This window comes from Plecotus auritus, assembly GCF_963455305.1.
Source record: "Plecotus auritus genome assembly, chromosome: 15".
NCBI lineage: Eukaryota > Metazoa > Chordata > Mammalia > Chiroptera > Vespertilionidae > Plecotus > Plecotus auritus.
The window spans coordinates 12,059,660-12,083,878 of NC_137781.1; the positions used below are offsets into that span (position 1 = coordinate 12,059,660).

The 24,219-nt window shown below is 41.1% G+C and overlaps 1 protein-coding gene across 2 annotated transcripts in view; it reads right to left on the bottom strand.

Annotated features, from left to right (window-relative positions):
• The window catches only part of BLM (BLM RecQ like helicase), a 90,199-nt gene that overhangs the window by 30,482 nt on the left and 35,498 nt on the right, over positions 1-24,219 (bottom strand). For both annotated transcript variants that reach the window (XM_080651560.1, XM_080651561.1), the window contains 5 exons: positions 14,533-14,639; positions 12,918-13,078; positions 6,068-6,263; positions 5,488-5,678; positions 900-1,047 (listed from right to left, as the gene is read on the bottom strand). In XM_080651560.1, coding sequence (XP_080507686.1) covers positions 900-1,047; positions 5,488-5,678; positions 6,068-6,263; positions 12,918-13,078; positions 14,533-14,639 — 803 coding nt within the window. The remainder of the gene's footprint in view (positions 1-899; positions 1,048-5,487; positions 5,679-6,067; positions 6,264-12,917; positions 13,079-14,532; positions 14,640-24,219) is intronic.

Here is a 24,219-nt window from a genome sequence, read left to right on the forward strand (position 1 = left end):
AAAAAGACTCCAAGAGAGAGAGGAAAGGCAAAGAACTGAGGGAAACTGGTATGAACATCTATTCTCTTGGTCCCCATGGCTAACAACACTCCTAACATCTCTAGCAGGACCTTTAATCTTATTGTTAATAGCAGCAACATTTGGGCCCTGTCTTATATAGTCTCACCAACTATGTACAAAGGCGAATACGGGCAGTAAAGCTGATGGTCCTGCGCACTCACTATCATCATGTCTGCACTGATGATGAAGAAACAATGATTTGATTCTCCCATAAAACCAGTGGGGAATGTTAGAGAGTGGGAATTTTTGAGCGCTCCAGAGAGACTGTGGACCATGCCCCAGATAGAGTTGTCAGTGCTGACACCAGGCCAGGCCTTGAGATATGGTCTCATGGCCCCTTCCCAGCTGCACCTCACAAAATAGCCTTGCAAGATAGAACACTGTCAGCTTTCTGAAGAACAGGATGACCCTGTGAATAACATGGTCGTCAATGGCATGATCCTGACGTTGCTTGGGAAAAACTGTTTTGTCTTGGGTTGCTTGCTCTGCAAAAACAGGATGTGGTTAATGTGCTTAAAAGTGGTCCTGCACAAAGGGTCGGGGCTGCTCTCTGGACTCCCTGTGTGGAGAAAGGCAGAGCAGTCGCCGGCTGGCTATTAAAGGCTCCCTAATTTTAATTTGGTCTGGACTCCAGTTCACTTGTGTTCTCTCCACAACACCATAAAGTGTTTCTTTCTGGAAAAAAAAATTGGCATAATTCATAAAAACCAATTTTCTTTTGTTAGTCGAAAAAGGTTTTATCCTGAAGCCCTTCACTTCTATAAGAAAATAGACAAAAGAATTTTTTACATGTTCAACTTGAACTGATATAACGCAAACTAAGAAAACAGATCACTTACCCAAGAAAATGTCAACCAGCATATTCATGGTAAATCTCCCACAAGGACCTACATGTTTTCTATTTCCCATTCCTTGAGATGAACTATGTTCTTCAACAAATCTTACAATATTTTTCACATCGTCAGTCACATCTCGTGTCTTATAATCCTATGAATAAAAAGAGATTGCCTTCTATGATAATTAAGATGAGACCTAGATTGCTAAGGTTTACTAACTAGTAGTGTCATAAATCAACTGTTTCCACACCAAAATCTAAGTATGTTTCACATGTTCATTCTTTTTTTTTTTTTTTATATATTTTTTATTGATATTTTACAGAGAGGGAGAAGGATAGATAGCCAGAAACTTCGATGAGAGAGAAACATCGATCAGCTGCTTCCTGCACACCTCCCACTGGGGATGTGCCCGCAACCAAGGTACATGCCCTTGACCGGAATCGAACCCGGGACCCTTCAGTCCGCAGGCCGACGCTCTATCCACTGAGCCAAACCGGTTTCGGCCACATGTTCATTCTTTCCTAAGTTCTTATATTAACCTTGTGTCTAGAACAATTAGCACTCTACTATATCTATTTTATTACTGCTTCGCAGACATACAGCTTGTCTTTCAATGACCTGACAGTACTCTACAGGTAAGAATATTCTTAGAAAACAAAATACCCTTCATAACCCCTATAACAGTGGTCTGTTATGTACTGGCTGGTGACTTCTGAGATGAAAAACATGCAAATTTATGAGTTTCCAATCTCTTTTGGGTCTTTGGTGCCGCAGTCCATCTTTTTTTATTATCTCCTGTCAGTTCCCTTTCTCATATTCCCCTTGGCTGACTCCAAACCTGCCTGTTTTCTAAAGCCCCCATTACCATATGCTCTCTCCACTAGTTCTCCAAACTAGCAATCTAACCACCAGTGCGTCCCCAAAGCTGTGGCCACTTCTGCTTCTGTGCCTCTGTACATGCAGCTCCCCATCTTCTAATCCTCGTTCATCTGCCACAGTTCAACAACCTGAGGATAAACAGGTTTCTCGTCTTACACGAACACTTGGTAGTGATTTTGAGGCTCTATCTAGAATCATCGGGAAAGCGTGCCTTGTCACTCTCTCCAACATCATTCCAGCCTTGCTTCTTGATGACTAGGACAGAGGCGATCCTCCCGCACCTTGGCCTTCAGCGTCTTGATCTCCTCTGCTCCAGTGATCCTGTCCTCCACATATGTCAGCAACTCATTCCCGTGGTCACACCTCCTACCTTTCCAGCTCACATAATCTGGCATCCAACAATCCTCATCCTCAGATGTTCGCCTAACTCAGCTTGAATTCCATAGACCATCACTATCATGCTACCTCTCATACACCCTCAACGCCTTTGCCCTTAGGCCACGTCATCACACTGCCTGACAGGCCACATTAGATGATTATATGCAGTGCTCCACCATCCATGTCTGCACTTCTGTAGCTGAACTTGGCTGGAGAAACACTTACAATGACAACCATGTTGACTGTTTGCACTTTCAATACATGGCCACAAACCTCAACTGGACGCTTAATGCTGCCTGGTAATCTCCATACATCCTCAGTCCACGACTCCTCCATTCTCTTACAACAGCAGTCAGCAAACTACAGTCCATGAGCTATACGCCTGCTTTTATAAGTCAAATTTTACTGGAACACAGCCATGGAAAACCAATGCATTTATTGTTTATGTCTGCTTTGGGCTAAAAATAGCAGAGTTGAGTAGTAGTTGTGACAGAGGCCGTGATTCTAAGGCCCAAAAGCTTAAAATATTTACTCTCTGGCCTTTTAAGATAAAGTTTACTGACCCCTGTTTTAGATGACTATTTTACTTTCTCCTTTCTGTTCAATCCCTTCTCTTATCCTGTCAGCTGACGACCTTGCTTCCTACTTGAGAAAACTGAAGCAACCAGGAAAGATTTCACAAACTTCCTCCACTACAGCTACTGTCAGCACCTGCCGCACATTTTCTCATCCTTCTGCCTGTTACTATAGGTGAACTACCCAAGCTCCCGTCTAAAGCCAATCTCTCTACTTATACTCTCCAGGGGTCCTCCAACTACGGCCCACATGCGGCCCACCAAGGACATTTATCCGGCCCGCTGGGTGCCGCTGCCTGTCCTGCTTAGCAGCCGACTCGTCCCGGGCCTGCAGTGCCCATAGGAATTTGTTCATAGTTTTTTTTTTTAAACTATAGTCCGGCCGAAACCGGTTTGGCTCAGTGGATAGAGCATCGGCCTGCGGACTGAAAGGTCCCGGGTTCGATTCCGGTCAAGGGCATGTGCCTTGGCTGCGGGCACATCCCCAGTGGGAGGTGTGCAGGAGGCAGCTGATCGATGTTTCTCTCTCATCGATGTTTCTAGCTTTCTATCCCTCTCCCTTCCTTTCTGTAAAATATCAATAAAATATATTTTTAAAAAAAAATAAAATAAACTATAGTCCGGCCCTCCAACGGTCTGAGGGACAGTGAACTGGCCCCCTGTTTAAAAAGTTTGAGGACCCCTGCTCTAGATCCCATCCCCTCTACCTACTCAAGAACATTGCTTTAGCAATTCTCCCCCATCTTTATATACCAAATTGTCATCCTCTGGAGGCAAATTCCTATCTGCACACAAATGTTTATTTCTCCTGTCTTTTCTGGACTCCACTTCCCCTGCCAGCTACTGTTTCATTTCTCTGTTCATCTTTCAAACAAAACTGGAAAGAGTCCTATATATTCACTGCCTCCAATTTTGCGCCACCCTACTGAACTGGTCAAGTCACAGTCACCATGGTTTCTGCAGGGCCAGCGGTGACTTCTAAAGCCCTAACCCAAAGGTGAATTCTCAGTCCTAACTGTACTTGGCTTAGCAGCAGCATCTGATCACTGCTCAAGCACTCCCTCTTCCCTGAAACACTTCGTTTCTTTGGTTTTCCTCTCATCTCACTTGTTCTTTCTTGGTCTTCTTTCCTAGTTCTGCTTCTCAATCTCTTCATGTCCTGGGACTCAATCTTTGGTTTTCTTCTCTTCTGTCTATAAACTTATACCCCTGAAGATTTCATCTGCTCTTATGTCTTTAAATAACATCTATAAGTTAAACACCCCCAAATTTATATGCATCACCAGCCTCTTCTCAGAATTTCTGGATCTAATGGACATATCTAACCCAACATGCCCCAAACGGAATTCCGGATCCTTCCTGCCAGACTGCCTTACCCAAACATCTTCGCTGAGGATCATTCCATACTTGGAGTTACGCAGCCCTCCAGCTGCTGCTCTGGCCTGCCACGACCTCTTTCCTAACTCCTAGCCCTGCTCACCACGTGGGCTCCTTTTTTAGCCCTCAAACGCACAAGCCTGCCCCTACCTGAGGGCTATGTTCTTGGCTTCAGCCAGGAATGCCCACATCCAGAGAGCTGCTCAGCTAACTCTCTTCAAGGTTTTGCTCAGACGTCATCTTTACACTAAGACTTCTCTGGGCCACCTTATCTAATGCTGCATCCTGCATCCCACCCCTTAGTCCTGACTCCTTATAATGCTGTGCTTCTCACCACAGCCCTTACTCCTTAACATGTGCTCGGTATGTGTATTGTTTGAACTCAGCCTCCTTCTACTGGAATGTAAGATCCTCAAGGTCAGGGACCTTTATATTTCGTTCTGTGATGTATCCCAAACTCATACAACAGTGCTTGTCACAGAGTAGGCACTCAACAAATATTGACTGAATGAGTGCCCTGATTAGCAATGTCTACAGAGGTAGGTGTGGTGGGTGGAGATGGCCATGAATGCAGATTGCACCCCAAGAGAGACTCAGTCACCTCTGCTCTGGCTAGTGCTGCATGTCTAGTTGTAACTGCACTGATCACATATAGGTCTATCTCCCCTCCAGTCTATGAACGGGCACCACCGCGCTCTTTTGTGAATCCCCAGCAACTTACCCAGACGTTGAAAGGAACATATCAAGTGAGAAAATGCTCTGTAAACTGTAGACATTAAAACGTAGCATTACCATAATAGGTACAATCAAGTGCTTGAATTTGACAATCTCCCAAGGTTATTTTTAGGACAAATGATTGCAAACTCAACTAGAAGTTATTGCCACTATTCTTCATAGTTTTTAAAAAATCAATTTATAGAGTAATCTAATTGATCTGAATTCACACACACAGGACTCCAGTTATCACAACTCTTTTGAGAATGAGATCTTTAAATATAGATTACAGTTGAATTGAAAATATTCTACCTGCTGATTTTGGATTTTTTGTATAATGATGTTTTTAAAGTATCCTATAATTACTAGTGCATGTATATAATAACCCCAGTATTTTGGATAGGCCCAGTATATTTTTAAGGGATTCTGATTCTAAAGATATTCCATAGAATATTAAAATGTTTCCATTCCAAATTACTATGGGAAGGAAGCAATCTTTCCCTTGTTTAATTCCTTAGGGGACACTATTTTCATCTAACTTTTTGGTAGCAAAGACAGTTTTATTGATTGAAAGGGCTTATCTCAAGAAGATGGGAAAAGTAATTCTTAAATCCATCTTTCATCTAACTTTTCTATATCAAGAGGAGAAAAATTTTTTTCCATTTTACCTTTGTTTGACAGCAATTATCACAAGAAACTTCTGGGTGTTTCTTACAAAAATCAGGATTAAATCCAATTTCACCAAAGTAAGCCAAAAGCTGTATTCGCCTGCATTCTGTTATATTTTCACAGTAATGTACCATACTATACAAATTATTAAAGTGAGTCTCTCTTGTATGATGGTTTCCATCTTTTTCCACTAAAAGAAATGAAGAACATAGCAAAAAAGACTTATTAGAGTAGAAAAACAAAAGAGAATATCAGAAATATTTATAATACATTCTGCTACTTTAAATATTAAATGAAATAATTATTAATAGCATTATATATCAACATGACATTCTATATTATAATTAATGGAATATTTATGGGCATCCCTTAAGATATTAGTTTTATAGGTATAAATGTAGATGATCAGGAGTAGCTGAAAATATTTTGCAAATCTTCATTATTCTCGATGATTTGCATGATATGCACATATTAAAAACTCCATATTTATATAAGCACTTCTATTTTTCTGTAACTAGACCAAAAGTTCCACAATGCCAGAAGTAGGATACCACTATCACAAGACTGAGGGGGACTTACTCAGTATGAGTCTCTTCAGTCTGGTCACATCATAATAGGTATAGAAAAGCAGGCAGTGAGATATTTCCCCGTCTCTTCCAGCTCGGCCGGATTCTTGATAGTAACCCTCCACGGATTTAGGGAGAGACGCGTGGATTACAAATCGCACGTCGGGTTTATCAATCCCCATTCCAAATGCAATTGTCGCACAGATAACCTGATGTAAGAGCAAAAGTCTATTAGCCACATAATCCATTAAAACCATCATTTTAATAACAGATGCTCCTAAAAGCTTTCTCTTCTATTTTGTTTTAAAATGTACTCTAGCCAAAACCGGTTTGGCTCAGTGGATAGAGCGTCAGCCTGCGGACTGAAAGGTCCCAGGTTCGATTCCGGTCAAGGGCACGTAACTTGGTTGCGGGCACATCCCCAGTAGGAGGTGTGCAAGAGGCAGCTGATCGATATTTCTCTCTCATCGATGTTTCTAACTCTCTATCCCTCTCTCTTCCTCTCTGTAAAAAATCAATAAAATATATTTAAAAATAAATAAACAAATAAATAAATAAAATGTACTCTATACAATAATCTAGCATCTTAACTTGGTCCCATTATTTAGCACAACTAATAGGAGATTTGCATATTGGCAATTTACAGTTTTATTAAGACCCAAGAAGGTAAAGAGACACTCGGTGGGGCAGGCATTTTCTTGTGTGGCTTGGTATTGTCACCTGAGGGAGCCAGAATCAAGAGCAGCCACCTCTCAACGTGCTGTCACTGGTTGTTCTCTTATGTTTTTGGTAAGGTGGTGTGAGTGCCGCGCACGCTGCCAGGGTATCCAGGCCAGTGATCAGAAAAACGTTGCTCAGCAGCTCAGGTGTTCCCAGGGCTTGAGCATCCAGGGGTCACTGCTGCCAGTTTCTCTGATGATTCACCTGTTCCGTGTATACTGTCCGTTCTCCCAGTGACAGCAGCTGAGCATACAGCAGCTTCTTTTATTCATCAGTGAATTTCAGTCAAAACGTGAAGTTTTTATCGAAACTCATGTGAGTAAAAGTCTGAGTTGCTTATACCAGGAAAAAAAGACTGGAGACCCTCGATCTTGGCCTATGCAAATTACTTAGTGGAAGCAAGGCGATAGTTAAATTTCAGGAGCTTAATAAATCAGTGTTTAGTAAAAAAATCACCTTCAAGAATATCCATTTCCTTTGCAAAATTAAGGCCTATTTAACCCAGACAAAAACATTGTATCTCCAGGCAAAATTACATTATATAAATAAAGCTATTTTAAAAAAATTGCTGCTGCAAAAACAGTATCTCAAAAGCAAATGAACTATCTGGCAGCCAGACTGAGGCTAATGGCACCATCTCAGTAACCAGAGAAGGGAACCGCAACCTATGGAGCACGCGGATGGCAAATGGGGACAAGGACATCCATCAGAGCTGGGAACGGCAGCAGCCTGCAGTCCAGGTTCGTGGTCCATCTAAATTTATGGCACTTTGATCAAAGGCAAACATCCTTGGAAAGAGGAAGTCTACCGTAGCCTCTAGTGGTGGAGAGCAGGTAGAGAGACTGCGGAGCAAGATGTCCCCGCCCACAAGCCCACAGGGTGTGGTCCACAAGGTTCCAAGAACCCTGGTTGGGCGGATACATGACTCAAGGCCACAGATGACAGCCAACTCTTTCCGAAAGCCTTCACCTGGGAAACTGGCTTTGTTTAGTTGCTACTTCCTTCTTATTTCTGTATTGCTTTTAAAACTTCAGGCTGTAATTGTTTCTTTGTGAAGAAAAACAACCAAGTTTTTTTTTCTAATTCACTAATCTAACAAGACCAAGGCTGTCCAGTTGGTTGTACCCTGACTGTAAGGATTAGCTCATCAGAGTAGAAAACAATTAGATAAAAAAAAAATTTTAACCAATTTTTAAAAACCATACTTTTATCACTGTTTTATATTTATTATATATGTGCATATATATTGTAGAATATTTATACTGTGTATTTATTTTTAAAAAATATTTTATTGATTTTTTTTACAGAGAGGGAGAGGGATATAGAGTTAGAAAAATCAATCAGCTGCCTCCTGCACACTCCCTACTGGGGATGTGCCTGCAACCAAGGTACATGCCCTTGACCGGAATCGAACCTGGGACCCTTCAGTCCACAGGCCGACACTCTATCCACTGAGCCAAACCGGTTAGGGCCTATGTATATATTTTTAAATCCTTACCTGAGGACATTTTTTCCATTGATTTCTAGAGAGTGGAAGGGAGCGGGAAGCGGAGGGGGGAAGAAAGAGAGGGAGAGAGAGAGAGAGAAAACAAAGAACATCGATGTGAGAGAGTGTGCCTCCCTACTGGGGCTGGGAAACCTGCAATCCTTGATTAGGAATCGAACCCAAGACCCTTTGGTCTGAGGGCTGATGCTCTAAATATTGAACCAAACCAAATTGGCCAGGGCTATATATAAAGATTTAAAGAAGGTTAAAAAAAAAATCGGTTTCTTTTTTTTCTTGTCTATTTTTTTATTCAATCTTTATTGCGGTTGAGATTACACACTGTTGCATTCTATTTTTCACTATCTTTCTCCACCATGAACATTTTCAATATATTAAAAAACTAGAGGCCCAGTGCATGAAATTCATGCATGGGGGGGTGTCCCTCAGCCCAGCCTGCACCCTCTCCAATCTGGGACCCCTTGAGGGATGTCCGACTGGCCATTAAACAGGACATCCCTCTCACAATCCAGGACTGCTGGCTCCCAACTGCTCGCCTGCCTCTGCCTGATTGCCCCTAACCGCTTCTGCCTGACAGCCTGATCACCCCCTAACCACTCCCCTGCCGGCCCAATTGCCCCTAACTGCCCTCCCCTGCCGGCCTGGTCACCCCTAGCTGCCCTGTCAGTCTGGTCCCCCCCAACTGCCCTCCCCTGCAGGCCTGGTCCCCCCCAACTGCCCTCATCTGCCGGCCTGGTCACCCCCAACTGCCCTCCTCTGCTGGCCTGGTCACCCATAACTGCCCACAAGTGCCTTCCACGGCAGGCCATCTTGTGGTGGCCACATGGGGGCAGCCATCTTTGACAATATGGGTGTGGCCATCTTGTGTCTTGGAGTGATGGTCAATTTGCATATTACTCTTTTATTAGATAGGACTAGAGGCCCGTTGCAGGAAGATTCCTGCAAGAATAGGGATTCTTGCGGCCAGAGCGAAGCAGAGAAGGGAGCACAGGCTTCGCTCCCGTCTCCACTGCCTCGCTCCCTCCCTTCTCCGCTGCTTTGCTCCCTTCTGCAGCACTTGGCTTCCTTCTACGCTGTCTTCAGTCTTCACTCTGTGCCTGTGTATACAAATTAACCACCATCTTTGTTGGATTAATTTGCATACTCATCCTGATGGCTAGTGGGCGTAGCGGAAGGACAGTCAATTTGCATTTTTCTTTTATTAGTGTAGATTCTTCATAAACCATTTTTAAAAATATATTTTATCGATTTTTTTTTACAGAGAGGAAGAGAAAGGGATAGAGAGTTAGAAACATCGATGAGAGAGAAACATCCATCAGTTGCTTCCTGCACTCCTCCTACTGGAGATGTGCCCAAAACCAAGGTACATGCCCTTGACCGGAATCGAACCTGGGACCTTTCAGTATGCAGGCCGATGCTCTATGCAGGCCGATGCTCTATCCACTGAGCCAAACCAGTTAGGGCTCTTCATAAACCATTTTTAATGGCATGAATGTAGTGCCATAAGGTTCCCAATCATTCTCTCAGGACATTTAGACTCTTTAATAGTAAAAAGTTATTAGGGTATTTACCATTAAAGATCACACTGATGTCAATTCCATGCTCAAAATTCAGATTTGAGGCTCTTGATAAGAGCCCACCATATTGTTTTTCAGAAAGGCTGGCATGAACACTGTAGGGACCTGCCCCTTCCAGCACTGTCCCCAACAGTAAAAGTTTGCGCAAGAGGTGAAAACGATCTCTCATTATTTTAAATTTGAATTCCTTTGAATATTAGCAAAGTTGCACTTTAAAGAAGCATTTGAATTTAGCCTTTTAGTTTTTCCTATCCAATAGTCTCTTTAAAAATATATATATTTTAAAAATATATATATGTATATATATAATTTTTTTAAAATTGATTTCAGAGAGGAAGGGAGGAGAGAGAGATAGAAACATCATTGATCAGCTGCCTCCTGCACGCCCCCTACTAGGGATGGAGCTTACAACCCGGGCATGTGCCCTTGAACAGAATCGAACCCAGGACCCTTCAGTCTGCAGGCCAACGCTCTATCCAGGTGAGTCAAACCACTTAAGGCTCCAATAGTCTCTTGATGGCCTATAGGGTAATTTATTAATACTCATGTTTTTCTTATCAAATTTTTACAAGCTCTTCATTATGTTTTATTTGCTGAAAATATAATTCCTAGTTTGTTGTTGCTTATAATTTTATTGATATAGAAGCACTGAGCTCTTTAGGTATCATTTCTGTGATTACTTAGTTTTGGGCTATTTTTAAGCATAGGTTCTCTTCTACTCGGAATTCATTTAAAAATACCAACATCTTTATTTACCTGTAATTAATTTTGATACAAGGATCCAAAATGATATCTGAATAATCTTCCCTTCCTCATTAATTTTTAATGCATTCTTTATTATATACTGATTTTATATGTTTTCCAGCCTGTTTCTGGATTTGTCTCATTGATCTGTCTATAATGTTATTATATAGCCAGTGTTTACGTGTTATTTTCTTGCCAAATTCTTTTAGTTATCTTCACTTGAATATTCTTTCAGAAAAACTTTAGAAAAAGTTTATCAAAGGAAAAAAATACTAGAAATTTGATTAGTTAAATAAATTGATTTGAGAAGATTGACATCTGTATTTCAGTGAAGATAAATCAGTGACCTATTTTCTGAACGTTTACATATGTGAAAATGCCTTCCCGTTGTTTTTAACAAATGATATTGAGCTGGGTATGAAATTCTCCGGTCCCAGTCTTCCCACTTCTGATTCTAAAGACAGTCTATTCCTGTTTTTTTAAATGTATTTAGTGAGACATTCTCAGGCATGTCTGTTTTCTGTTCTTTGTAGAGTAAATCTTGATGAATATAATTTTTTAGGTTTGTAAATCAAAGTGAAGTATATCAACATGTAAGTTTTCCCCCAGTGATTTTTGTCTTTTAAATTTGTTATATATTTACTTATAGTACATTTTAACTATCCTGATTTCTTCTTTGGGTACACTTATTATTTGTAAGCTAAACCCCTATTCCCTGTCACCAAGTATCATATTTTCTCTTTTCAATTTCCATCTGTTTTCTTTTTCTTTCACATTCTCAAGTTATTTACTACATCATTGATTCAAATGTCTGCACTGAGTCAGATCATTTGTATCTTAGACCACTTCTTTCTGAGGATACTAGGCTGATATCCTCTAAGATATTCTTCTGTTCCCCCTTAGAAAATAATTTTGAGATATTTCTCCTCCGTATCTTGAGGGTAATGGTTTCTTTTTCTGAGAGCTGAAAAATTCATAGGCTTCAAAAAAGCATTAGTCATTTTCCTGAGATTCACCCTTGCATGGATACAGTAAAAAAGACAGATAATACTAAGTGTTGATGAGGAAGCAGAGACATTGGAACCTCACAGATTTCTGATGGGAATGTAAAATTCTATAGTTTACATTCCCATCCATTCAAACAAAATCTAACACACACATTTATTCACAATAGTCTACCAGCTGATGAATTGCCTAGCAAACTGGTAAATTCATCCAATGGAATATTATCTGGACACAAACATGAATGAAGCACTGATACATGCTACAATGTCGATAAACCTTGAGAACATGTAAGTGGGTGGAGGGGGGAAAGGGGAGAATGAGGGACATCTGTAATAGTGTCAACAATAAAAAAACACATTATGATAAGTAAAAGAAATGAGTCACAAAAGAACACATTCTGGCCCTGGCTGGTTTGGCTCAGTGGATGGAGTATCAGCTTGGGGACTGAAGGATCCTGGGTTTGATTCTGGTCAAGGGCACATGCCTGGGTTGCGGGCTCGATCCCCAGATGGGGGCATGCAAGAGGCAGCAGATCATCTCTCTCATCATGATGCTTCTATCTCTCTCCCTCTTCCTTCTTCTCTGAAATCAATAAAAATATATTTTAAAAAAAGAACACATTCTGTATGATTCCATTTATATGAAATGTCCAGAATAGGAAAATCTATAGAGACAGATTAGTAGTAGCTGGTAGATTAATGGCTACCAGGGAATGGAGAGTTGGGGGAGTAAGGGGTGGCTGCTAATGGGTATGGGGTTTCTTTTTAGGATGATGAAGTGTTCTAGAATTAGTGGTGATGGCTGCATAACCTTGTGACTATACTAAAACCACTGACTTGTAAACTTTTTTGAAAGGGTGAATTTTATGGTCTTGAATTAATCTCAATAAAATTGTTTTTTTTAATTTAAGAAAGAAAGCAACTTTATAAGTCTTCAAAAACATTTTTTTTCTATTTCAGTCTTATTTTGATGTTTACTACTTATGATAAAAACAATTTTCATGCCCTAACCGGTTTGGCTCAGTGGATAGAGCGTCAGCCTGTGGATTCAAGGGTCCCAGGTTCGATTCCAGTCAAGGGCATGTACCTTGGTTGCGGGCACATCCCCAGTAGGGAGTGTGCAGGAGGCAGCTCGTTGATGTTTCTCTCTCATCGATGTTTCTAACTCTCTATCTCTCTCCCTTCCTCTCTGTAAAAAAATCAATAAAATATATTTTAAAAATAAAACAAAACAAAAAAAACAATTTTCATTTACATAAGCAAGTTTGCTTATATACTATTAAAAAATTACTTGTTTATCTTTAAAAATGTCACCTGACAGCCATCCTGGTTGATCCACTTGTGCTGTACTTCGTCTCTGGCAGCGTCACTGAGGCCAGCATGATAAGCAAGAGCGGGGAGACCATTCTTCTGTAAGGTGTCAGCCATCGTGTCACATTCTCGCCTGGAGAGGCAGTAAATTATCCCTGAATCATCTGCCAAGAAATGAGGATTTGTAACATAAATAACAGCACAATTTATATTATGTTCTTTGAAACATATGAAACATCAATAGACCTCCATAGTCTTCTTAAAGTAGGTAGAAGAATTCAAGCAAGGAGAACTCACGTGCACTGAAAAAGTCCCTGTAAATGACTCCAGAGGTGGACCTGGACAAACCCCGGGCACTATTTCACACTGGCTAGAAAATGGGAAGGCACCCTTACACAAACTTTGTAGAAAACATATGGCAATATGTATCAAAGAGCCCCAGAAATGCTTCTATCTTTTAACTCAGTTTCCTTTTAGAAAATGAATCTAGAAAATAAAGCGGTACAAGGACTTACACAAAAAGTTTTATTTGAATTTGAAAAATTGGAAAAATTTTAATGGCCAAAATTAGGAGGCCTATTAAGACATGAAATTTATAAAATAATATACAGTACAATTATCAAGTATTTTCTATGTTTTTAAAAAGACATGAGAAAATGCTCAAGATATAAAACAGATTAAGGGTAGAAACACTATATATATATATATATATATATATATATATATATATACACACACACACACACACACACACACACACACACACTAGTATATAGTATGCTAATAGACAGAAAAATGCATTCAAAAATTAATGGAAGGAAAACAAACCAAAACAGTAACAGTGACTTGTCTTGAGGTGAGGTTTGTCTTTTGCTTCCTTCTTCTTTTTGTTGTTATCTAAATGTTCTTCAATGAGCAATGTATTATATTTATTGTTGTTTTTATGTATCTATTTTTAACATCAGAATATAAAGGTATTAAGAAAAAGTCATTTCTCTGTGTCAGAGCCAAAGGTATAGATTTACACACTATTATGCTATTTATATTAGCTGCCAGGGAGAGGAGGGCCTGGAGAGGGAAATTACTGACTTTTTCATAGTCCATCACTGCACTGCTTGATTTCTTCAAACCAATATGTATATTAAGATTTAAAAAATGAAATAAAGATGCTTAACAAAAAACTTCTCCATGGAAAGTGGGTTACATGGGAAACGACATGAATCTCAGATTCTCATTTTAATTATTATAGTTTAAAGGCAGACACACTTGGGAGAACACACTGAAACAAAGACCTGTACAATTCATACACAGATGGAAGCCAGAGTAAAGACACTGAAACCATAAATTATAAAATAGAGATGTAGGAGGAAGTATTTAATATTTTTTTGTTAGGGTTTTTAAAAAAACTTATTTTTTATTGTTAGGGTTTATTGTTATCAAACCGAATGAGATTTCACAATATGCAGAACTGAGGGAGTTGAGATATTCTGCTCTATAAATAGCAAATCAGTGCTATCATGAGAAATGTTTAATATGCAATTCTATATATCCTATTGTGGTACTAAAAAGACATGTATTGATTACCTCCAGACAGAATTCATCACATGGCTGTACTCACGTGGGTGATGCTTCCCGATCCATTCCAAGCAATCAAATGCTACCTTTTTAGGCTTTTTTGGGAGCACATAGTATTTCAGATTATGTCTGTTAAAGCTCATGGTAAACCTAAAAAAGTCCCAAACATAAAATTTTGTTACTATGAGAAAATATAGTTTTAGCCACCTTCAAAAATTAAATGCTGATTTTCCACAAAGCAAACCTAATTACTGAGTTGTGTTAAATTGAATATTGCCACTAGCAGCTTGCATCATAGAACAGAGAAATGGAAGGTGGGTTAAGGGGTTAACAAAATGAATGGTGACAAGGAGGGAGTGTCTAGGGACTAGATGACAAGGAGTTAGAAGGACTGTAGAAGAGAACACAAGCCGAGAGCCCAGTATCCACCATGAAGATGACTAAGAGCAGAGAGGACTAAAACTTATTTAAAAGATTAAGTAAATCAGCCCAGCCAGTGTGGCTCAGTGGTTGAGCATCGACCTATAAACCAGGAGGTCGCGGTTCAATTCCTGGTCATAGCACATGCCCAGGTTGCAGGCTTGATCCCCAGTGAGGGGCATGCAGGAGGCAGCCATTCCATGATGATTCTCTCATCATTGATGTTTCTCTCTCTCTCTCTCCCTTTCCCTTCCTCTTTGAAATTTAAAAAAAAAAAAAAAAAAATTAAGAAAAAATATATACTAGAGGCCTGGTGCACGAAATTTGTGCAGGGGAGGGTGTCCCCCTCAGCCCAGCCTGCACCCTCTCCAATCCAGGACCCCTTGGGGGACATCCCTCTCACAATCCTGGACCGCTGGCTCCTAATTGCTCACCTGCCTGCTGGCCTGATCGCCCCTCACTGCCTCTGCGTGCCAGCTTGATTGCCCCTAACTGCCCCCCCCCTCCACTACCGGCCAGGTTGCCCCCAACTGCCCCCTCCCTGTTGGCCTGGTTACTCCTAACTGCCCACCCCCACCAGCCTGGTCACCCCTTACTGGCCCCCCTGCCAGCCTGGTTGCCCCGAACTGCACCCCCCACCGGCCTAGTTGCCCCAACTGCCCCCCTGCTGGCCTGGTCACCCCCAACTGCCCCCCCCTGCTGGCCTGGTCACCCCACGCAGCCTGCTTGTTCAGTCGTTTGGTCGTCCCTCACTAACCCCCCTGCCGGCCTGGTCGTAGGCAGCCATCTTGTGAGGGCATGAGGATTAATTTGCATATTACGTCTTTATTATATAGGAGAAAATATATATAAAGAAAATCATAAGAGAAAACATACATTTTCAGCCACCAATGTCCCCAAATTTTGACTGTGTACATGAGGAGCTAATTGCTGGGCAACAAAAGAAGCGTGGACCATTGTACTTTGGCTCTGCGCCCCAGAGAGAATGTGGGTGATGCTGAGACAGATGTGCTCTTTTCTCTCTGGTCTTTTGCCCTTGGTATCCCACTTCCTCAGGAAGCTCTTCCTCTCCGTTATCTCCTCTTGTACTTCAGTGTCTTCTGTGAATTCTTCCCTTTTTTCTCTGAATACGTTCTAAGATCACCAATCCTAACAACAACAAAAGCTTCCCTTGACCCAGTACTGCACTGCTGCTGGCACCCCACCTTTCTTTCCCTCTAGTGGCAAGACACTTATGCTTCCAACCGACTAACCACACACTCAGCTTCTTCTCATTACTTCCATTCTGGCTTTCCTGTTACCCTTCTACCAAAATTGTTTTGTCAAAGCTTTTACAACTAAAGAACTGTTACAGGATCCTCGACCTGCAGGGACCCTCCACTGCCCCAGGTTCCAACATCTCCGCAGGAAGAACAAGTTGAATTTAGAGCACAAAGACCTCCCAGTGCCTAGGCTGATGGTGAGGAGGCTGCTATTCAAGGGTGTGGAGGTCAGAGGGAGGCAACCACTGGCTTTCTGTTTTTGTATCTAAATCCAAGCTCGCTGGGCCCAGGATTTGTTGCCATTGGTAGGATAAACGTGTTTAGTTTTGGAAGTAAAGAATGCCTTGCTTGTGGAGGGCAGCCACGCTCCCGAAGGGACTGCTGTACAGCTAAGGCCACGCAGGAGGCAGCAGTAACCTTCACCTACACTTGCTTTTTGCATTGGTTTTTCAGATCACATCCTCTCCGACCTCTCCGTCACGCCACATGGGCTATCCTTGCTGAAAGCCTATCACCTCTCAGTTTTACATTCCCTTCACCTCTCTGATCTCCCCATCTCCATCTTTTCTTCCTTTGCTCACTCCCTAAGTGACAATCACCCCCGAAACGCTAGGCTCTTCTCTTCTTCCCCTACATCATCTTCTTCAGGGACCACACTTTCTTTAAACTGCATCCAAATATAATTCCCACCACTCCCAACTTTTGCCTCCAGCTTAGACCTCTTTTCAGATTTCCAACGCACAATCCAACTTCCTTTCACACAGGTGGGTCTAAAACTGGGCATGCATGCCCCCAAAGGGGGGTCACAAAGACTTTCTAAAAGCACAAGAGCAAAGACAATTTTAAAGGAATCCATTTCCAGGTCCTCCATTCTCCATTTTCACATGTAACTTTTGCTAAAAGACTGATCTGAGAACACGCCTGCAGTCCAGGCATCCTGCTGGTTTCTCCTGCCCCAATTTTTTTTCTTTTACAATTGTCCTCTCACTTTCTAAAAACAAACAAACGAACCCTACTTTTGACTCATTCTGAACTTTACTACTGTGCACTGTTCCAGATGCAAACACCTCCAGGACATTAAAAAAAAAAGTCTAGCATGGGTATAGGTAAAACTTTCTTTAGTCAAAGAAACAGAAACGGTTGGTGAAGCTTCATGTTTGTTAAGTGTTTTACATATTTCTGTTAAGGGTAGGGTATGACATCAGGAATGAAGTATTTCAGCCTCTATTGGAATGTTCTGGTCTCAGATATAGAGGAAGGTGGTGGGAGTGAAGATGATTTTTACTTTATGACCGCGCTTCTTCCTTCATCCCTGAAAACTGTCAGAGAATGCATTACTCTGAGTCAAAACCATCCCTCTTATATCACTTGTACAAGACACTCAGAGCTTTCTTTTAGTGTTTGAAATGGCAGAAGCATGTGTAGCAAGCAGATTGTGGCAAAGAAGGGGGCAGATAAAAGACTGATATATTCAAGGACTAATTTGATTGTTCTCAGTTCATTACTTACAATCACTGCCACAGCAAAAGGAACTTCAGTCTTGATAAAATTACAGCATTAAAAAAAAATTGCTCAGGCCTGGCCAGTATGGCTCAGTGGTTTGAGCATCATCCCACGCACCAGGAGGTCACTGGTTTGATTCCTGGTCAGGGCAAAAGCCCAGGTTGCTGGCTCAATCCCCTGTGGGGGCCATGCAGGCAACCAAACAATGTTCCTCTTTCATTGATGTTTCTCTCTCCCCCTCTCCCTTCCTCTCTCTCTAAAAATAAATAAAAACATACTTTAATAAAAAAGAATGACCTTATTGCCTTTTCCTACATTTTACACCACACTTTAATATTAGAACCATGTTTCATGTATTACAAAAAAGCTGAGCCTGGCCAGTATGGCTCAGTGTTTGAGTGTCAACCCAGAAACCAAGAAGTCACTGGTTCGATTCCTGGTCAGGGCACATGCCAAGTTGAAGGCTTGATTCCCCAGTAGCAGGAGGCAGCCAATCCATGATTCTCTCTCATCACTGATGTTTCTATCTCTGTCTCCCTTCTCCCTTCCTCTCTCTGAAATCAATAAAAACATATTTTAAGTAGACAGTAGCAATGCTGGTGGGAATGTAAAATGGGCAGGCTCTTTGGAAAATAGTATGGCAGTTCTCAAAAGGTAAAAAATAGAGTTAGCACACAACTCAACAACTCCATTCCTGCGTCTATATTCAAGAGTCAGGAGAACACAGGTCCGCATAAAAACTTGTATGTGAATGTTCGTAACAGCATTACTCATAATAGCCAAAAAAGGTAAACAACCCCAGTGTTGACCAATCTATACTAATAAAAGGGTAATATGCTAATGAGACTGGGAGACCTTCTGGACATCCTTCTGGACAAAGCCATGGTGGTAGGGCTGAGTCAGAGGTGGTGAGGGGAGAGCAGGCCAGCAGGGGGGGCAGTTGGGGACGAGCAGGCCAGCAGGGGAGGGGGCAGTTGGGGGTAGCAGGCCAGCAGGGGGGACAGTTGGGGCGAACAGGCAGACAGGCAGGTGAGCGGTTAGGAGCCAGCGGTCCCGGATTGCGAGAGGATGCAGGCCGGGCTGAGAGACATCCTCCCTTGTGCATGAATTTCGTGCACCCAGGCCACCAGTGAATAAATAAAATGTGATATACCCATAACAATGGAATATTCTTCAGCAATAAACTTTAAAAACATTATGCTAAGTGAAAGAAGCCATATTGGATGATTCTCTTTACTAGAGGTCCCCGGTTGCCTGTAGGTACCCACCCCCGCTTCCCAGGCTGGGGGCAGATCCCTGATGGTCAGTGCACATCATAGCCAACTGGTCGTTCCACCACCTGGTCGATTTGCATATTATGCTTTTATATACATAGATATCCAGAACAGGCAAATCTAAAGACAGAAGGTAAAGTGGTGCTTGCCTCAGGCTGTTAGGGGGTGTGAGGGGAAAGTGGGACTGACTACTAATGGATATGGGTGCATTTGCAGGGTGAGGAAAACATTCTAAAATTGATTGTGGTGATGGCTGCACAACTCTGACTACTAAAAACCATTGAATGATACACTTTAAATAGGTGAATTGTATAGTATGTGTATTATATCTCAATAAAGCTGATATATTAAAAACATTTGGCATAAAATCTGAAACTTATTTGTGGCATAATTGAGAAATGTTTACTAATTTAGTCAAACAGACTACTTTTACTAAAAATAAGAAAATGACATCATATTAGGACAGAAAGCTGAAGATCTCAAATCCAATTAAAATCAAAACAAGTATCTCTGCAGCAAATAGACTGCTAAACTCCAGCAGATGGGCCACTAACTAAAAGCAGCATTCCCACAGTTTGTTAAAATGAAAAAGATAAGTCTCTCTGATTTTATTACATAGAACAAATCTGACGTGGCCTGCTGGAAAGCAGTATGTTTGGAATTACCAGATATTGTAGTTAGAGGCAGTTTTCATCAATTGATAAATGGGTAACTGAAATGTGGAATGCCCCCAAAATGGAAGATTATTTAGCCATAAAAATGAATGAAGTACTGGCACAGGCTACAACATGGAAGTCCCTTGAAAACATTATGCTAAGTGATGGGGAATGACTGCTTAGAAGCACTGAGGTTTCTTTTTTGGATGATGAAAACGTTCTGAACTTAGATTTGGGGGATGGTTGAACAATTCTGTGAACATTCAAAAACCCAACTAAATTTTAACCTTTAAATGGGTGAATTTTATGGCGTGTCAATTATATCTTAATAAAGACATGATTTTTTAAAAAGAAGTTTGGATTTCATTGTATTTCACTAAGGGAGTTGTTGCCATTAAAATAAAAAATATTATCAGGTCCAGGGTGTCAAACTCATATGATTTTAAGTGATGTGTTAGGAAATGGAATCAATTTGTGCTCGGCTCTTGTTGCTTTTGGAACTGAAATACTTGTCTTGAGGATATGTACTAGTTTATGTGAATTATAAAAAGTCAAAATTTTCTTTTTCTACATATAAGAAAATAAGTCTAATGCGGCTGATTGGTTTGACAATGAAAACTGGATATGCCAATTAGGTTACATGGTAGTTATTTCCCATTATTTGAAAGAACTAATCAGTAGCCACAAAGTTTTGACAAAACTAGTTTAAAAGCATATCACAGAATAAAAAATATGTCAAAAATAGATTAGGAAAAGTCTTCAGAATATATTGGATATAAGGTTCATTTATGTGAAACAGCAACAATATTTAACAGTCATTGGGTAAGTCTTGGTAAGGCATTTTTTAGGGTATTTTTCCCAGAAAAAGTAAAGTGAGTAACTAATGATATGACTTATTTTGCCAGTCGCATGGTTTATAAATCTTTGCTTTCAACAAAATGTGGAGGACTTAATTGAGTTGTTGGTTGAAATATCATTAAAAATAATTTTTCATGACAGATCATTATGTAATTTTGGCATATGTGTCAGAAGGAATTCAAGTAATTGAGTGTTATTACTACAATAAAATGCTTTCCATTCCCATCCACGTTTCTGCGAGCAATGTTTCTCAATGCTTACATCTATAAAAGAAATTTAAGCCACCCGGCCAGTATGGCTCAGTAGTTGGGCACCGACCTATGAACCAGGAGGTTCAGTCCTCATTGTGGGGCCTGTAGGAGGCAGCCAATCAATGATTCTCTCTCATCAATGATGTCTCTATCTCTCTTACTCTTTCTTCCTCTCTGAAATCAATTATATAAATAAATTGGAGCCAACTGAATTCACCCAGATATATGAACTAACTGGGGGGAAGGGGAAAATCCTATCTTTATTAAGTTACACATTCTCAATCAAAATTTATGCTTAAGAAATTTAAAAAATATATTTGAACTGAGCTCACAGCCATCGCCATCATTAATGCCGCCAGCCTCTAGCACTAGGGTTCCAGTCCAAGGAGAAGGGGGTGAAGTAAGGAGTTCTCTATACCATGGCTCTTACAAAGCGGACTGCCCACAAACCAACCTGTGGTAACGTACAATGGAAGCAACTGGCTGTCAAAGCCACTCGCAGAGTGCGCCCTGTACGGGAGGGGGAAAGAAACCTTATGGTTACAGGCCTGGTACTATGGCACTCTGTGAAATTAGACCTTCTCAGAAGTCCAATGAACTTCTGATTCACAAACTTCCCTTTCAGCGTCTGGTGTGAGAAATTGCTCAGGACTTCAAAACAGATGTGTGCTTCCAGCATGTAGCTATTTGGTGCTCCGCAGGAGGCAGGAGGCCTGCCTGGTTGGCCTTTTGGAAGACACCAACCTATCCATGCCAAATGTGTAACAATTATGCCAAAGGACACCCACCCAACACACTGCAAACGTGGAGAATGTGCTTAAGAACCCACTATGATGGGAACTATTTCATACTTTATTTTTTAAAAAATATATTTTTATTGATTTCAGAGAAGGAGAGGGAGAGAGAGATAGAAACATCCATGATGAGAGAGAATCATTGATCGGCTGCCTCCTGCAAGTTCCCCACTGGGGATCGAGCCAGGCATGTGCCCTTGACCGGAATCAGACCTGGGACCTTTCAGTTCGTAGGCCACGCTCTATCCGCTGAGCTAAACCAGCTAGGGCTATTTCATTCTTAAAAAAAATTCTCCTCTTCCTGTTATTAGTAGTTCTGAATGTTTTCTTTCCATGGGGTCAAAAGGTACCTAAGTATATGACTACAAGTGGAAAATAGGGGACACAAATTGGGTATTGGCAGTTTTTCCATTTTCTTTTTCTTTTTAAAAAAAAATATATTTTATTGATATTTTAGAGAGGAAGGGAGAGGGATAGAGAGCCAGAAACATTGATGAGAGAGAAACATCAATCAGCTGCCTCCTGCACATCCCCAACCAGGGATGTGCCCGCAACCAAGATACATGCCCTTGACCGGAATCGAACCCAGGACCCCTGAGTCCGCAGGCCGATGCTCTATCCACTGAGCCAAACAGGCCAGGGCTGTTTTTCCATTTTCATTTGTATGTAAATTTTTTAATGTAAATGCTGGGACATAAAGCATTCATGTAAGTGAAAATATTTCAGCAAACAAGTTTCAGCAGTTCAACTTTTTTAATTTTTCTGGACAAGGCCAACATTTGGATTTTTTAAAAACAAGTAAATTTCTTATTGATGGCAACTAAATGGTGTTTGCAGCATTTTTATAATGAAGTAGATTGCATCCATTCACTCTACTTTTCTAACTGAGTTTCCTACATGCAAGCACATGTTTTAAATGTGGTCTGTGTTCAGTGCTGTTCCTATAAGTCTGCTATTAAAATACATTAAACTTTAAAATATATACATACTTGAAAACTATTCCAACCAGTTATGTGCTAACAATTACAGTAATTCAATTTGGAAAAAATTTTGGTATAAGACATTTAAAAACAATTCTTAATATACAAACATATTTTTTGCATGTAAGTAACAAGACTTCATGCATGCCCTAGTCAGTTTGGCTCAGCGGATAGAGTGTCAGCCTGGGGACCGAAGGGTCCTGCGTTTGATTCCGGCCAAGGGCACATGCCCAGGTTGAGGGTTTAATCCCCAGTAGGGGGAGTGCAGGAGGCAGCCGATCAATGATTCTCTCTCATCATTGATGTTTCTATCTCTCTATCCCTCTCGTTTCCTCTCTGAAATCAATAAAAATATATTTTTTTAAAAAAGACTTCATGCATAAAAATACATTGCTTTAGAATAGAATTCTGTAGGAAACTGAAAGAGAAATAAGTGCTCAAAGAGAAAAAGGAAAAATGTAAAATATCTGTTAAAGAGGTAAAAATTTTTAATGTGTTTTGCAAGTGGATGATGTAGGTACAGAACTGCTCTCATACGTATATTAATATTCTACGGAATACATTTTAAAAGGCTGGGTTACAATTTTGTTTTAAAATGGTGTAACAGACCACATTCTCTTTGTTTAAATTCATGTTGAAAAATTTCAGGTGTCAGGTTAAAAATGTACAAGTGGTTCAGCTTTTCAAAATTCTTTTAGGAAGCACATGTCTGAAGAAAGCATGAAGACACCAGGACCTAAAATTAAATTCGTTATCCATTCCTTCCAACCTTCCACCTCCTGCATTTCCAGGTATCATCAATGGAGCCAGTCACCCGCACCAGAAACTGGTGTAAACTTTCACTATGTCCACATTTCTTACCCCTTCAGTTCCAGTCTTGTTGATTCTACCGTTTTCTCTCTTGACTCTGTCCCCACCTTCCTTTTCTACTGTTGCCACCATCGTTCTCTCTCTTAAAGGGCTGCAGTAGGGTTCCTGAAGGGCTATCCTGCCTCTGAACTTCTGTTCCTCCACTCCATCTTCTACCCACGGCCAGGGCTATCATTCTACCAAACAGCTCCGATGAAGCCCCCTTCCAGGTGAACGTGTCTATAGGACAGATCCAAATACTTGAGCAGGATGATATGTAAGACCCTCTAGGATCTGGCCTCAAGCCACCTTCCCCGGGTTATTCCTTCTCTTTATTTCTCCACTTATCCTTTGCATTATTCACCATTCCTTGGGTCTTACCTGTATTTTCTTTTCTTTTTTTTAAAATATATTTTATTGATTTTTTTACAGAGAGGAAGGAAGAGGGATAGAGAGTTAGAAACATCAATCAGCTGCCTCCTGCACACCTCCCACTGGGGATGTGCCCGCAACCAAGTCACGTGCCTTTGACCGGAATTGAACCTGGGACCCCTCAGTCCGCAGGCCGACGCTCTATCCACTGAGCCAAACCGGTTTTGGCTGACCTGTATTTTCTTTAAATATATATTCTTATTGGTTTCAGAGAGGAAGGGAGAGGGAGAGAGAGAAACATCAATGGTGAGAGAGAATCACTGATCGGCTGCCACCTGCACACCCCCCACTGGCGATCGAGCCCGCAACCCGGGCATGTGCCCTCAACTGGAATCAAACCCCAGACCTTTCAGGCCGGCGCTCTATTCACTGAGCAAAACCAGTTAGGGCCTGACCCGTATTTTCACACCAAAAACTTCAGCCCTGAATTCTCACTCTTCATCTGTTAAAA